This window comes from Microcebus murinus, chromosome 1 (assembly GCF_040939455.1).
Source record: "Microcebus murinus isolate Inina chromosome 1, M.murinus_Inina_mat1.0, whole genome shotgun sequence".
NCBI classification, from domain to species: Eukaryota; Metazoa; Chordata; class Mammalia; order Primates; family Cheirogaleidae; genus Microcebus; species Microcebus murinus.
The window spans coordinates 155,448,797-155,462,284 of NC_134104.1; the positions used below are offsets into that span (position 1 = coordinate 155,448,797).

General features: G+C 41.5%; 1 protein-coding gene across 10 annotated transcripts in view; it reads left to right on the forward strand.

Annotated features, from left to right (window-relative positions):
• RBM6 (RNA binding motif protein 6) overlaps positions 1-13,488 on the forward strand; it is a 122,926-nt gene extending 109,438 nt beyond the window's left edge. For 8 of the 10 annotated variants that reach the window (XM_076007876.1, XM_012771325.3, XM_076007879.1 and 5 more), the window contains 6 exons: positions 2,498-2,593; positions 4,069-4,329; positions 5,869-5,943; positions 7,781-7,878; positions 11,359-11,488; positions 12,272-12,515. In XM_076007876.1, the coding sequence (XP_075863991.1) occupies positions 2,498-2,593; positions 4,069-4,329; positions 5,869-5,943; positions 7,781-7,878; positions 11,359-11,488; positions 12,272-12,397 (786 nt within the window). In that variant the 3' untranslated portion in view covers positions 12,398-12,515. Of the gene's footprint in view, positions 1-2,497; positions 2,594-4,068; positions 4,330-5,868; positions 5,944-7,780; positions 7,879-11,358; positions 11,489-12,271; positions 12,516-12,863 lie in introns of those variants that run through there. The other 2 variants (XM_076007874.1, XM_076007875.1) reach the window with 2 other exon arrangements.

Sequence of the window (13,488 nt, forward strand, 5' to 3'; positions counted from 1 at the left end):
TTATTGGTCAAACTTCTGATCTCAAGCAATCCTCCTGCCTCGCCCTCCCTGAGTGCTGAGATTACAGGCATGAGCCACCATGCCCAGCCCAAATTGGAATAAGTAAATATATATAAACATTTATTTATTTATTTTTTAAGACAGAGTCTCACTTTTGCCCAGACCAGTGCCATGGCATCAGCCTAGCTCATAGCAACCTCAAATTCTGGCCTCAGCCTCCCAAATAGCTGGGACTACAGGCATGCCCCCTGGCTAAGTTTTTCTATTTTTAGTAGAGATGGGGTCTTGCTCTTGCTCAAGCTGGTCTGGACCTCCTGAGCTCAAGCGATCCTCCCATCTCAGCCTCCCAGAGTGCTAGGATTACAGGTGTGAGCCACCATGCCCAGCCTGAGGTATTACTTTAAAATTACTCTAATTACCTGCTATATGCAGCCCCCATGCCTTTTATGGCCCATGACAACTCTCTCCCTTTTAAAAATGGGAAAACTATGGATATAGAACTAAATGACTCAGCTCAAATTCCAACACTTCAGCTCCACAGATTTTCACTTTTTTAAATTCCCTTTTTAGTGTTTGACTCTCTATACATGTTTCTCTCGTAATTAGCAGGGGATACTATTTTATTACTTTTCTTTTTATCGTAAATGGTTTTACATGTTTCAATAATATTCTTTATTAGTTTTTTATGTCTATATCATAAAAGTTCACAGTAAATGTATATGCCCTAGCAACTACTAAGGAGAACAGTATGGAGGCTCCTCAAAAAACTAAAAATACAACTACCATATGACCCATCAATCCCACTGCTGGGTATATATCCAAAGGAAGGGAATTTGGTATATTAAAGGTATCTGCACTCTCATGTTTATTGCAGCTCTATTCAGAATAGCCAAGATATGGAATAAACCTCAGTGAATGGTTAAAGAAATTGTGGTACATATACACAATGGAATATTACATAGCCACAAGAAAGAATGAAATACCGCCATTGGCAACAACATGGATAGAACTAGAGAACATTAAGTTAAGTGAAATAAGCCAAGCACAGAAGGACAAATTTCGCATGTTCTCACTCATATGTGGGAGCTAAATATTAAACAGAAATGATATCATGGAGACAGAGAATTGAATGATGGTTAGTTACTAGAGGCTGGGAAAGATAATGGTGAGTGGGAGTGGTTAATGGGTATAAAAATACAGTAAAATAGTTAGATAGAATGAACAATATTTGATAGTATAACAACGTGACTATAATCAACAATAAGTACATTGGATGCACATTAAAATAAGCAGAAGAGTAGAATTGGAATGGCTTTTTTTTTATGGTTTTATTTTGTTTATTGTTTTTGAGACCGAGTATCACTCTCTTGCCTTGGCTAGAGCGCCATGGCATCAGCCTAGCTCACAGCAACCTCAAATTCCTGGGCCCAAGCAATCCTACCTGAGCCTCCCAAGTAGTTGGGACTATAGGCATGTACCACTATGCCTGGGTAAATTTTTTTTTTTCTATTTAAGTTACCAGGTCAATTTCTTTCTGTTTTTAGTAGACAGGTCTCGCTCTTGCTGAGACCGGTCTCCAACTTCTGACCTCAAGTGATCCTCCCACCTCACCCTCCCTGGGTGCTAGGATTACAGGCGTGAGCCACCATGCCCAGCCCAAATTGGAATGTTCTTAACACAAAAAAATGATAAATTCCTGAGGTGATGGATATCCCGATTACCCTTGTTTGATTAATTCACATTGTATGCCTATATGAAAACATTTCATGTACCCTATAAAGATATACAACTATTGGCCGGGAGGAGTGGCTCACACCTGTAATCCTAGCACTCTGGGAGGCAGAGGGGGCAGATCGCTCAAGGTCAGTAGTTTGAAACCAGCCTGAGCAAGATTGAGACCCGTCTCTACCAAAAATAGAAAGAAATGAATTGGCCAACTAAAAATTATATAGAAAAAATTAGCCAGGCATGGTGGCACATGCCTGTAGTCCCTACTACTCAGGAGGCTGAGGCAGAAGGATTGCTTGAGCCTAGGAGTTTGAGGTTGCTATGAGCTAGGCTGATGCCACGGCACTCTAGCCCTGGCAACACGGTGAGACTCTGTCCCCCCCCAAAAAAGAATGTAGACATTAGAGTCACACTGACTTAATACCTGGATTCTGTTTCTACCATTTAGTCTTTCTAACCATATGCCTAATCATTTGTAAAGAGAAGTTATTATTGTCTATCTAGGGAGATTGTAGTAAAGTCTGAAGAAGATAATGCCTCATCTGATACCTGGCATATAGTAAACATGAAATATATACTGAATACTATGTTTTAAATGGTACTTTATTTTAAATTCACTATAGCAACATTACAGATATTTCACAAATTAGGAAGTTTAGAAAATCAGCCTAATTTTAAGAGTTAATTCTTTTTTTTTTTTTAAATTGAAATTCTTAACCCAGTTTTTATGAGTGAGTATCTTATAAGAATTATCTCTGGGTTTGATCAGTTTCAGGAAAATACCAGTGAGGGGAAGGCCCCCCCAGAGGACGTCTTTAAAAAGCCCCTGCCTCCTACTGTGAAGAAGGAAGAGAGTCCACCTCCAGTAAGGCTAACACTGATCCCCTGCTATAGGGGTGGGACTGGTTCTGGGTGGGAAAGGAAGCTAAAAGACAAATGTCTCACTTTAGCATTGGTCCTTTAGCTCTCTGTGTCTCCCAAATAAGGATTCCTCTTTAGTACAAGCATAATGCAAATTTTCCTGTTTGGTAATAGGGGTATTACTAGAGAATCAGAGGCAGTTATCTGCTCTCTCTCTACCCTGTGCCATTCCACCAGACCAAGAGATGCCTGGCCCTTTTTATGATCTTGTTGTCAGTTCTTCTATAAATCACCAAGGAAACTCATTTTCCTGGCCTTGATGTTTCCTGCCTTTTGGTGCTACATAAGAATCTCTTAGATAGAGACTGTATGCATGGTCATTATTATTTTATATTATATTATTCTGCCTGGCCAGAGTGAATGATGCTAATATTAGCACCTTTTTTTTGAGACAGAGTCTCACTTTGTTGCTCAGGCTAGAGTGAGTGCCGTGGCATCAGCCTTGGTCACAGCAACCTCAAACTCCTGGGCTCAAGTGATCCTACTGCCTCACCCTCCCGAGTAGCTGGGACTACAGGCATCCGCCACCATGCCCGGCTAATTTTTTGTATATATATATTTAGTTGGTCAATTAATTTCTTTCTATTTTTAGTAGAGACGGGGTCTCACTCAGGCTGGTTTCAAACTCCTGACCTTGAGCAATCCATCCGCCTCAGCCTCCCAGAGTGCTAGGGTTACAGGCGTGAGCCACCGCACCTGGCCTGCAACTATTTTTTAGATACTTTGAAGTTATAATCTCAATCTGATCACTAGTGATTCTGGTTGAATACAAATATTTAACAGTAGTGACCATACTTTATTTTTTCTGTTTTGATTGATCATAGAACCTGTGACCATGCATTATTATTTAACAATTCCCACAAGGTACTCTTTGCCTGCTCCACATTATCAATTCAGCTCATAGTAGCATCTCTCTTAACCATGCCTATGTCTTTACCTCACTCAGGAACTGGATCCATCTCCCTGACTGCTTATCACTGCGGTTGCTTTTAGTTTACCTCCTAAATCCCATTTGTTACAGCTTTGATGAAATTCATCTTTCCTTTCCTCTATTGGTTACACTGACTTGGAGGTATTTATCTCTTCCTCTTTTGACTTGTAACTTTTTAACTCTCTTGCCATTTTCTGTCAGTTCCTCCTTTCTCTTCCTTCTCCTCACATTCTGTTGCTAGAGTCACTTCTAAGGGAACTACTCAGGTTTATCTCAATGAACAAGAAGCAGAGTCAAGCTCTAGTCATGTTCATTCCATCTGAGAAATGAGCAGCATGGTCAGTGGGGCCATGATGGAATAATGAACCCAATTCCTTATTCCAACTAAAAGAAAACAAAGAAAGGAGATGCCCATATCAGAATATCCATGAACTGGGCCCCAAAATATAGGTTGAATTTGGTGTTGATTCTTGGCCTTCTTCTTCCAGCCTAAGGTGGTAAACCCATTGATTGGCCTCCTGGGTGAATATGGAGGAGACAGTGACTATGAAGAGGAAGAAGAGGAGGAACAGACCCCTCCCCCACAACCGCGTACGGTACAGCCCCAGCAGCGGGAGGAGATGACCAAGAAGGAGAATGAAGAAGACAGACTCACTGATTGGAATAAACTGGCTTGTCTGCTCTGCAGGAGGCAGTTTCCCAATAAAGAAGTTCTGATCAAACATCAGCAGCTGTCAGACCTGCACAAGGTATTAGGAGAAGGCGATATGACCTTTTAAACCTTTCATTCTTATCAATTGGCTTTATAGGGAATAAAGAAGCTTATACTGTTCTTCCTCAGCATGTCAGCCCCTGTTCCTATCATTAAATCAGTCCAATTCGAGAATGAATTGCTCTGAAATAAGGTTGTGCCCACCTTTGAAGAACTTCAGTGTGTAAACCCAAGGGCAAGCAGTGTGGGTTGGTTTAGGGCACCAAATACAGAGGATGTGCAGGAAGAGAAAGGGCTGTGGAGAAGGAAGCTTACTTGCTGAGTTTCTCATCTTAATTCTGCAATTAACCTAACAATTGGACCTCAGATAAGCCCCTTCTCTTCTTTGGTACTTAATAGCTTCACCTGATTCTATCCAGCTCTGACAATGTGTAGTTTTCACTATAGGTGAGTCAAATTCTACCATCTCTTCGTATAGTGAGTATTGCTATAAGCCATAGCATAACAGATATTCTCAGGATGTTAAACTGACATACATTAGTCCTCACCTACAGTCTTGCTATTTATATGTACTGACCAAGGAGCCAAAAGAGCAGGTGATGGGACTTGGGTTTAGACTTTATCTCAGCACAAACCCAAAGTCTTACTTAGCTAAAAGCTGAAACATTCTGCTTTTGGTAGTATATATACTACTTTTCCCACCCACCTCCACAGAGGTTCTACAAATCTTCTAGGATTATGAGAAGCTTCCTGACTATCCTTAGAACAGATTACCTCCTACATCCCTTTGACCTTCTGGAATTCCAAATCATCAGACTGACACATTTGATTTTCAGCTCTGGTATAAATACTAATAAATGGCTAAAGAGAGGAAAAGTATTAATTATTGTCAGGAAAGAGAAGCCACAGGTCTGGTAAATCCACAAACTGAACTGACCCTAGGACAATAGAAAGTAGACTGTAGTACTTTTCCTTTCCTTGGGTCTTCCAGTACAAAGAACAACCTCTCCATATAAGAACTGCTTTAGACTCTTTAAGTTTCATTTATATGCCTGAGGGCTTATGTAGTAGAGCCATGCTTGAAGACTATGGGACTTTCAGAGCAATCTTTTGATTCTTTCAAGACCCTGGAGCTCCTTTTACATTTCTCTGGGGGATTGAAAGAGTGACTAGTGTGGGTGATAGGTGGTGGTGGTAGGCAGAGTATATGGGCATTTGGTTTTCTTCACTGCTGTGCTCAGATCCTCTCTCCCATAATTTTCACCTTAAATAAAGAAATATACCAGATTTTTGTATTCCACATTTTGGAGAAAAGTAAAATGAAGTTTCCTCTTGTGCCACACCATGTAACTAATCTATATGACAAGCCTGCATCAGAATCTGGGTTCCCATTGATGAGACAGACTAAGGCAAGACCAGTTATAGGGATTGTCGCTTGCAAGGTACAGTAGTCATTTAGGAGAGTTGATCAGTCAGAAGAGCTACAGTCCTAAAACAGCTAGTGGGAAAGGCCTACAGGCATTTCTAGGACCATTTTTTTCTAGATCTATACTCATAGAATTCCCTCTCCTCTCAGCAAAACCTGGAAATCCACCGGAAGATAAAACAGTCTGAGCAGGAGCTGGCATATCTGGAGAGGAGAGAACGGGAGGTAAATTTCGGTGACTATTAACTCCTTTGACCCCAACTCTTTTTGTTTTCTGGTATAGACTTTATAGGCTGTGCTGATCCCTCCTTACAAGAAGACAGAGAATGAAGAGGCCCCAGGAGATGGTGTATATATTTGTCAAAACTTGGCTGGGCACAGTGCCTCATGCCTGTAATTCATGCACTTTGGAAGGCCAAGGCCAGGAGGATTGCTTGAGGCCAGGATTCAAGACCAACCTGGGCAATATCAAAACACTGTCCTTACAAAAAATAAAATAAGATAAAATAAAATAAAAATTAACTAGGTGGCATGCACCTATAGTCTCAGCTACTCAGGAAGTTGAGGTGGGAGGATCCCTTGAGCCCAGGAGTTGGAGGTTACAGTGAGCTATGAGGACACCACTGCACTCTAGCCTGGGCAGCAGAGTGAGACCCTATTTAAAAAAATTATTTTTTCGACCGGGTGCTGTGGCTCACGCCTATAATCCTAGCTCTTGGGAGGCCGAGGCGGGCGGATTGCTCAAGGTCAGGAGTTCAAAACCAGCCTGAGCAAGAGCGAGACCCCGTCTCTACTATAAATAGAAAGAAATTAATTGGCCAACTGATATATATATATAAAAAATTAGCCGGGCATGGTGGCGCATGCCTGTAGTCCCAGCTACTCGGGAGGCTGAGGCAGGAGGATCGCTTGAGCCCAGGAGTTTGAGGTTGCTGTGAGCTAGGCTGATGCCACGGCACTCACTCTAGCCTGGACAACAAAGTGAGACTCTGTCTCAAAAAAAAAAAAAAAAAAAAAAAAAAAAAAAATTATTTTTTCAACATTTGGAAAATTTATGGATTCACAGAAGTTGCAAAGAAATGTATAGACAAGTCTTGTGTATCCTTTGCCCAGCCTCCCTCAATGTTAATATTTTGTATGTGTATGACTATAGTACACATATCTAAACCAGGAAATTGGCACACCTCGTCAAATTATAGCTTAAGATGGATTGTTTTCCCGGGTTGAAAAAGAAATGGATTGTTTTAACTGTTTATAAGTTATACCTCAATAAAGTTGATTTCACCCCCTACCTCCCAGCCCCAGAATTTCCTTCCCTGCCAGTTCATTTCTCCATAGCATATTCTTTTTTCTTTGTTTTTTGAAATGGGGTTTTGCTGTGTTGCCCCGGCTGGTCTTGAACTCCTGTACTAAACAATTCTCCTACCTCAGCCTTCCAAGTAGCCAGGATTATAGGCATATGCCACTGTACCCAGCAAGTTGATATTTTTTTAAAAGGTGGTATTAGGGTCTCCAGGCAGGTCAAATAATAGCAGTCCTCTCTCCTGTTCAACTTTTAAATCTGTTTAGAAGATGGAGTATTGAACAGAACTCCTGAAATAGCATCCTTTACTGTTAAAGGCTAAGCTGGAGGGTGTAGCTTAGTGTGAGAGGCACATAGACTTGCTACCTCGACCATACGATTAGGCTGACTTACCTACCCAGTTATAGGCATCACTGGCTTCTCTTATGTGATGGTTAAGAATCCACCTATTGTAATGTTACAAGGAGCTCAAAAAACAAAACAAACAAACAAACAAAAAAGAATCCGCCTATTGGAGATCACCTGCTTCTCAGAAGGGGAAAAGACAGCTGGGACAAGCATGCCAGCTTATTTTTTCCAAATTTTCCAGTCAGAGAAGTCACTGCCTTCTCTAGAAGAATATGTGAAGGAATTTGAGATTCCAGTAGTTACCAATTGACTACCTTCAAATTAAAAGAAATATCAGGAATGGGTAAAGCTTCCCCACTCCCCAGTTTCCTCAGGTGGAAATTTCAGGTCTGCTCTTGTGCTTACCAACAGGGAAAATTTAAAGAAAGAGGAAATGATCGCAGGGAAAAGCTCCAATCTTTGGACTCTCCAGAAAGGAAACGGATTAAATACTCCAGGGAAACTGACAGGTAAGCCAGGAATTCTTTATTCAGCCTAGTCTTTGAGGCCTAATGGTAAAACCATCTCCTTCTCCAACTCTGCTGGTATTTTCTCTCTCAGGGATGTGAAGTTATTAGAGTAGATTGTACCTGAACTCCTTGAGCATGAGGTCCACCCCAGCCTTTTGACCATTTGTCTTTATATAGGGAATGCCTGTTTATGTGGAAGGTTGCCTGGCTGCTTCAGCTGCTCAAAGTCAGGGCTAGAGTGGCTATGGTCAGAATCCCTCTCTCTCTTCATCAGTAATGATGTACCCTCCATATAGGCCTGATCAGAATGTCACACTTGGGCTTTTTCTCTAGGGAATGTGCATTCTCACAACATAGGTACTAAATAAATACATGATTGGCTGTTGATGGAGATATATGATCTCTACTTTCCTGTGCTTGTTTCCAGTCAGATGGTTTTCAAGTTGTAAGCCCAGAGTTATGTAAAATGTGTTGATAACTCACTTATCAACAGGCACTGCATTAAGTCCAAAGAATGCTTGGGTGGACAAGACATACATCTGTGTCCTTGACTGGACACAGAACGTGTAGGAAATGATGTGTCACATAGGGCAGACACAAAAATTAGTAGGTAAGAGGAGTGAACACTATGGATGAAAGAGAGCTCATGATTGAGGAATTTTAATTAGTTTGGCGTGCTGAACATTGGGGCTGTATTGTTGAGTTACAGGAGATAAAGCTATCTAACAGATGGAGGCCAGTTCATGTTGTTCATATGCCTTGAATACCATGCTAAGGCTTTATCTTAAAGGTGGTGTAAGGTTATGGGATGATTTTAAGCAGGGTATTGATCTAGCTTTGCATTCTGAAGAAATTACTAATTACATGAAGACAAGTTTGTAGAGAAGTAATAACTCAACTTCTGTTGTGATTCAAGTGAGGGAGCGCAGTTACCCAAGAGAAGACTGAGTGTGCAAAGGCGAGTAGATTAGAGACAGTCTTTGTGGCTGGGTGTGGTAGCTCACGCCTATAATCCTAGTACTCTGGGAGGCCAAGGCAGGATGATCGCTTTAAGTCAGGATTTCAAGACCAGCCTCACCAAGAGTGAGACCCCTGTCTCTACTAAAAATAGAAAAAATTAGCTGACCTACTAAAAATAGAAACAAAAAATTATCTGGGCATGGTATCAAGCGTCTTTAGTCCCAGCTATTTGGGAGGCTGAGGCAGGAGGATCACTTGAGCCCAGGAGTTTGAGGTTGCAGTGAGCTAGGCTGACACCAGTCTAACCTGGGCAACAGAGCCAGACTCTGTCTCCAAAAAAAAAAAAAGACAATCTTTGTGATTGATTGGTTGTCTGGAGGGAGGGAAAAGTCACTCATGATGCACAGGTTTCTATTGGGCAGCTGAGAGGAAAAGGGGCAGTAAAGGCCTTGAAAGGGTTAAAAGGGGGCAATAGGGCACATTAGCAGGAGTAGATGTAGTCATTTATAACAAGAGAGAGTTGTGCAGGTCTGTATGTTGGTAAGCAAAAGAAGCAGTAGCCAGAGGAGGTTATGACCATGGGAAAAAGGAGATAGATGATTGACAGAGCAAGGCCCCTGAGGAGGCAGGACAGAGTCTGGGGCTCTGGCATTCTAACTTACTGGATCACAACCCACAGTAAGATACATTTTTATATCATGGCACAATAATAGTGTGTGTATAACTGAAAAGGAAATACTCAACTGAAAAAGAATACTTCCTTACTGTGTGCATATACTCTGATATTTCTATTCTAGTCTATTTTGTTTACATTTTGAAGAAGTGTTAGGGTGGGACCACTTAATCAATGTGACATCCCATTGGGTCATTCTCTGCAATTTGAAATAACAGTGGAGTAGAATAAAGGTGAAAGAGTCAGCCACAAGGAGGAACCTTAGCTCTGAGTCAGTTGGAATGAGGCCAGTCAGGGTAACAGAAAGAGACCTTCCTCTATTCTTAGTACCCTTCATGCCACATGTTCCTGGTTCTCCTTCTCAGTTGTCTTTCCTGCTCCTCTTCCTTTTCTGGGTAAATCTCAGTGTTCTCCAGGATTTTTCTCTCAGTGCTCCTTTATTCTTGCTGCTCTACCCCCTCGAACTAGGTTTTCTAAGGTACCCAAGGACATTAGCCACCACCAACAGGCTAAAAAGTCCTGTGGCTACATCTTAAATCAGTTCTGTTTTCTGAGCTCAAAATTGCTATTTCCATTTGCCTCCTGGGCATGTACTCTTGGACACTTCTCATGCTCCTCATACTGAGCAATTGCTCATTATTACATTCCACATTATACTCCAGTCCAGTCCTTCTAAACTTCATGTTTCCTGTTTCAGAGTAGCAGCATCTATATCAACCTAGTATTCTTCCTTTATCCCCTATATCCAATTAGTGGTCAAATCCCTAATTAAGTCTTGCCCCCATCTTAGTCTGTTTTGTAATGACATCCCATAACAATACTGCAGACTCGGTAATTTATATAATGAACTGAAATGTATCTGGCTTATTGTTCAGGAGGCTGCCCAAGGTGCTTTAGCTGATGAGGGCTTTCTTGCTGTATCATCTCAAGGTGAAAAGGCAGGAGAGCTTGAGTGAGACAGGTCAGATTTGTCCTTTTATCAGGAACCCACTCCTGAGATAACTAACCTTTACTCCCACAATAACAGCATCAATCCATCAATTCATACCACTCCTCTCCTAGACAAATTGTGTCCTTTCATTTCTTGCTTGTGTCCTCCTTTTCTCTCATGTTTTTTCTAATTGACTTAACTCTTCATTTATGAAGACCCAATTTAGGTACCTTCCTGTTGAAATTCCTGTCATTTTCAATAATGCTCCTTCAGAGTTAAGTTCCCTCTACTGTATATCTGTGGCAGATATCCACTGTTGCCAGATCTGTGGTTGAGCTCTTTAGTTTTCTACGGCATCTATTGATAGAATTTTCAAATCCTTCCTCAGAAACACAGCCAAATTTTGGTCATCTCTGTATCCTTATGACAAAGCCTGGTACAGAGCTAGCAGGTACTCAGAAGTATTCTTTAATATGCTTTATTAGGAGATATGGCCGGGCGCGGTGGCTCACGCCTGTAATCCTTGCACTCTGGGAAGCCGAGGCAGGCCGATCGCTTGAAGTCAAGAGTTCGAAACCAGCCTGAGCAAGAGTGAGACCCCGTCTCTACTATAAATAGAAAGAAATTAATTGGCCAACTAATATATATATAGAAAAAATGAGCTGGGCATGGTGGCGCATGCCTGTAGTCCAGCTACTCAGGAGGCTGAGGCAGGAGGATTGCTTTAGCCCAGAAGTTTGAGGTTGCTGTAAGCTAGGCTGATGCCACAGCACTCACTCTAGCCTGGGCAACAAAGCGAGACTGTGTCTCAAAAAAAAAAAGCCTTATTAGGAGATAGATGTAAATCAAGAAGACAGATTTAAATTAGGCTCATAAGCAGGGCACCTTACAAGTGATGGTTCTGCTTCTTTTGCAGTGATCGTAAACCTGTTGATAAAGAAGATCTGGACACTAGCAGCAAAGGGGGCTGTATCCAACAGGGCACTGGCTGGAGGAAAGGGACAGGCCTAGGATATGGCCATCCTGGATTGGCTTCTTCAGAGGAGGTGAAATGGTTTCCGTCTTGTTACGGGTGACACAAACCTGGAATATACTTAACTTTCATTTTCTGGCTTAGAGTGGTGTCTTTGCCTTTTAGTTAGGATTTCTCTACTGCTGGCATAAGACATTATGCTACTTCCATAGGACTGCCGTACTTCCATAGGACATGGAAGCTGAGGAACTCTTTGGTCTTGATTACTGGCATGCTGGGTTCTTTGTGGTTTGGGTGGCATTGGGAAGGACAGAAATTGGAATGGGGTTCATCGCACTCTTATAAGGAATAAACAGTGGAGCAGTACGGGAATCGAACAGTTTAAGACTGAAGGATCATTTGATAAAAAGAAGCAGATAACTAGCAATGAAAGGTACAAAGGCATCTCTAAGAAGGATCGTTGATGGCAGAGATCGTTGATGGCTAAAATTTGGGCAGCATGTAGTTAGTCCTGGGACTTTGCCCCTCATATTTGAGGAAGAGCCTTTAGAAAAGGTGGTAAGAAGGAACATTGCCCATTCTATGTTGGCTTGATTCTCCTCTGAAAATGCCAACCATAAGAGATTGCCTTATCTCCTACAGAGCTTCTTATATCTGTGGTATTGAAGCCTGTATCCTGCAGTCGTGGTATCACCACCCTCCTTATTCATCTTGGGTATTTTTTTAATAATGAAAGATTCTAAAAAATTCTCCTATATGCTGCTCCTTATTGGTCCAGAAATGCTTGTGGCAAAAAATCAGCCCTGAAGCTAATGAATTCATAGGGCCCACTTCACTGTTTGTCTCTGATTTGCAGACTGAAGGCCGGATGAGGGGCCCCAGTGTTGGGGCCCCAGGAAGAACCAGCAAGAGACAGTCTAATGAGACTTACCGAGATGCTGTTCGAAGAGTCATGTTTGCTCGGTATAAAGAACTCGATTAAGAATGGAGACAAGTCCTGCAGGACACAACCTCTTCTTGTTTTGTTTGTCCGTCTCTCCTTTTGTTTTGTTACTGTTCTTGCTGCTAGAACTTTTTTAAATAAACTTTTTTTCAATGTGATTTAAAACAATTTTTTGCCCCAAGATGGTTAGGGGCGGGGCTACTGGTAGGAGGGAGAGAATGCCTTGGTATGTATCCATCTGAGGTGATGCTGAAATGGCCGCTAGTGCCACAGTGAGCCCTGAACACTGACTGCTATTAGTGTGCTTGGGTAGGTGGCAGTGACCTTTAAACCATAAATTGTGTGAGTGCTATGAGATTTTAAATTGTCCTAATCTAATCAATGAAACTAGCATCTCATTGTTTCTTATTTTTTTGGTAACTGCTGAGGCTGAACTTACTTCTGTATGTTGGTTTACTACTCATTAGACCTTTGAAAATCCTCGCTGTCTTTCTTGTTGTTATAGGGGTTAGGCGGAGAGTGTGACAACTCTTTTTCTGAGTGCCTACTGTGTACTTGATGCTTCATACTTTGTGATCACAACAAGTTAGCATAGTAAGTAAGGATTACTATTCCTCTCTAGCCACTGCCCCAGCTCTTCTCCCCTCCATAGCTAAAACTCTCCAAAGGGGTATCTGCCCTCTTTCAAATCTTTCCCAATTTCCCCACCATCATCACTCCTACACTTTCACAAGATTTGCTTCAAAATTGAGCTTAAAAAAAATTATAGATAAAAGGACTATATACCCTATAAACATATCATAACTTAATTAATTCCTTAAGTTAACATATTACAGTACTAAGAATTTCACATTGCAGATGTCTTAAGAGAAGAATGTTTCTTAGGAAGAGAACTGATTATTTAGAAGATCATCTTAATGGTGTAAGGCAGGAATCTATAAACTTTTCTGTAAAGGGCCAGAGATTCAACATTTTAGGCTTTATAGACCGAATGATTTTTGTCCTAGCTATTCAACTCTGCTGTTGTAGTGAAAAACAGCCATAGGCAATCTACTTTTTTTTTTTTTTCTTTTGAGACAAACTCTTGCTCTATTGCCCGGGCTAGAGTGTCTAGCTCAAACTCCTGGACT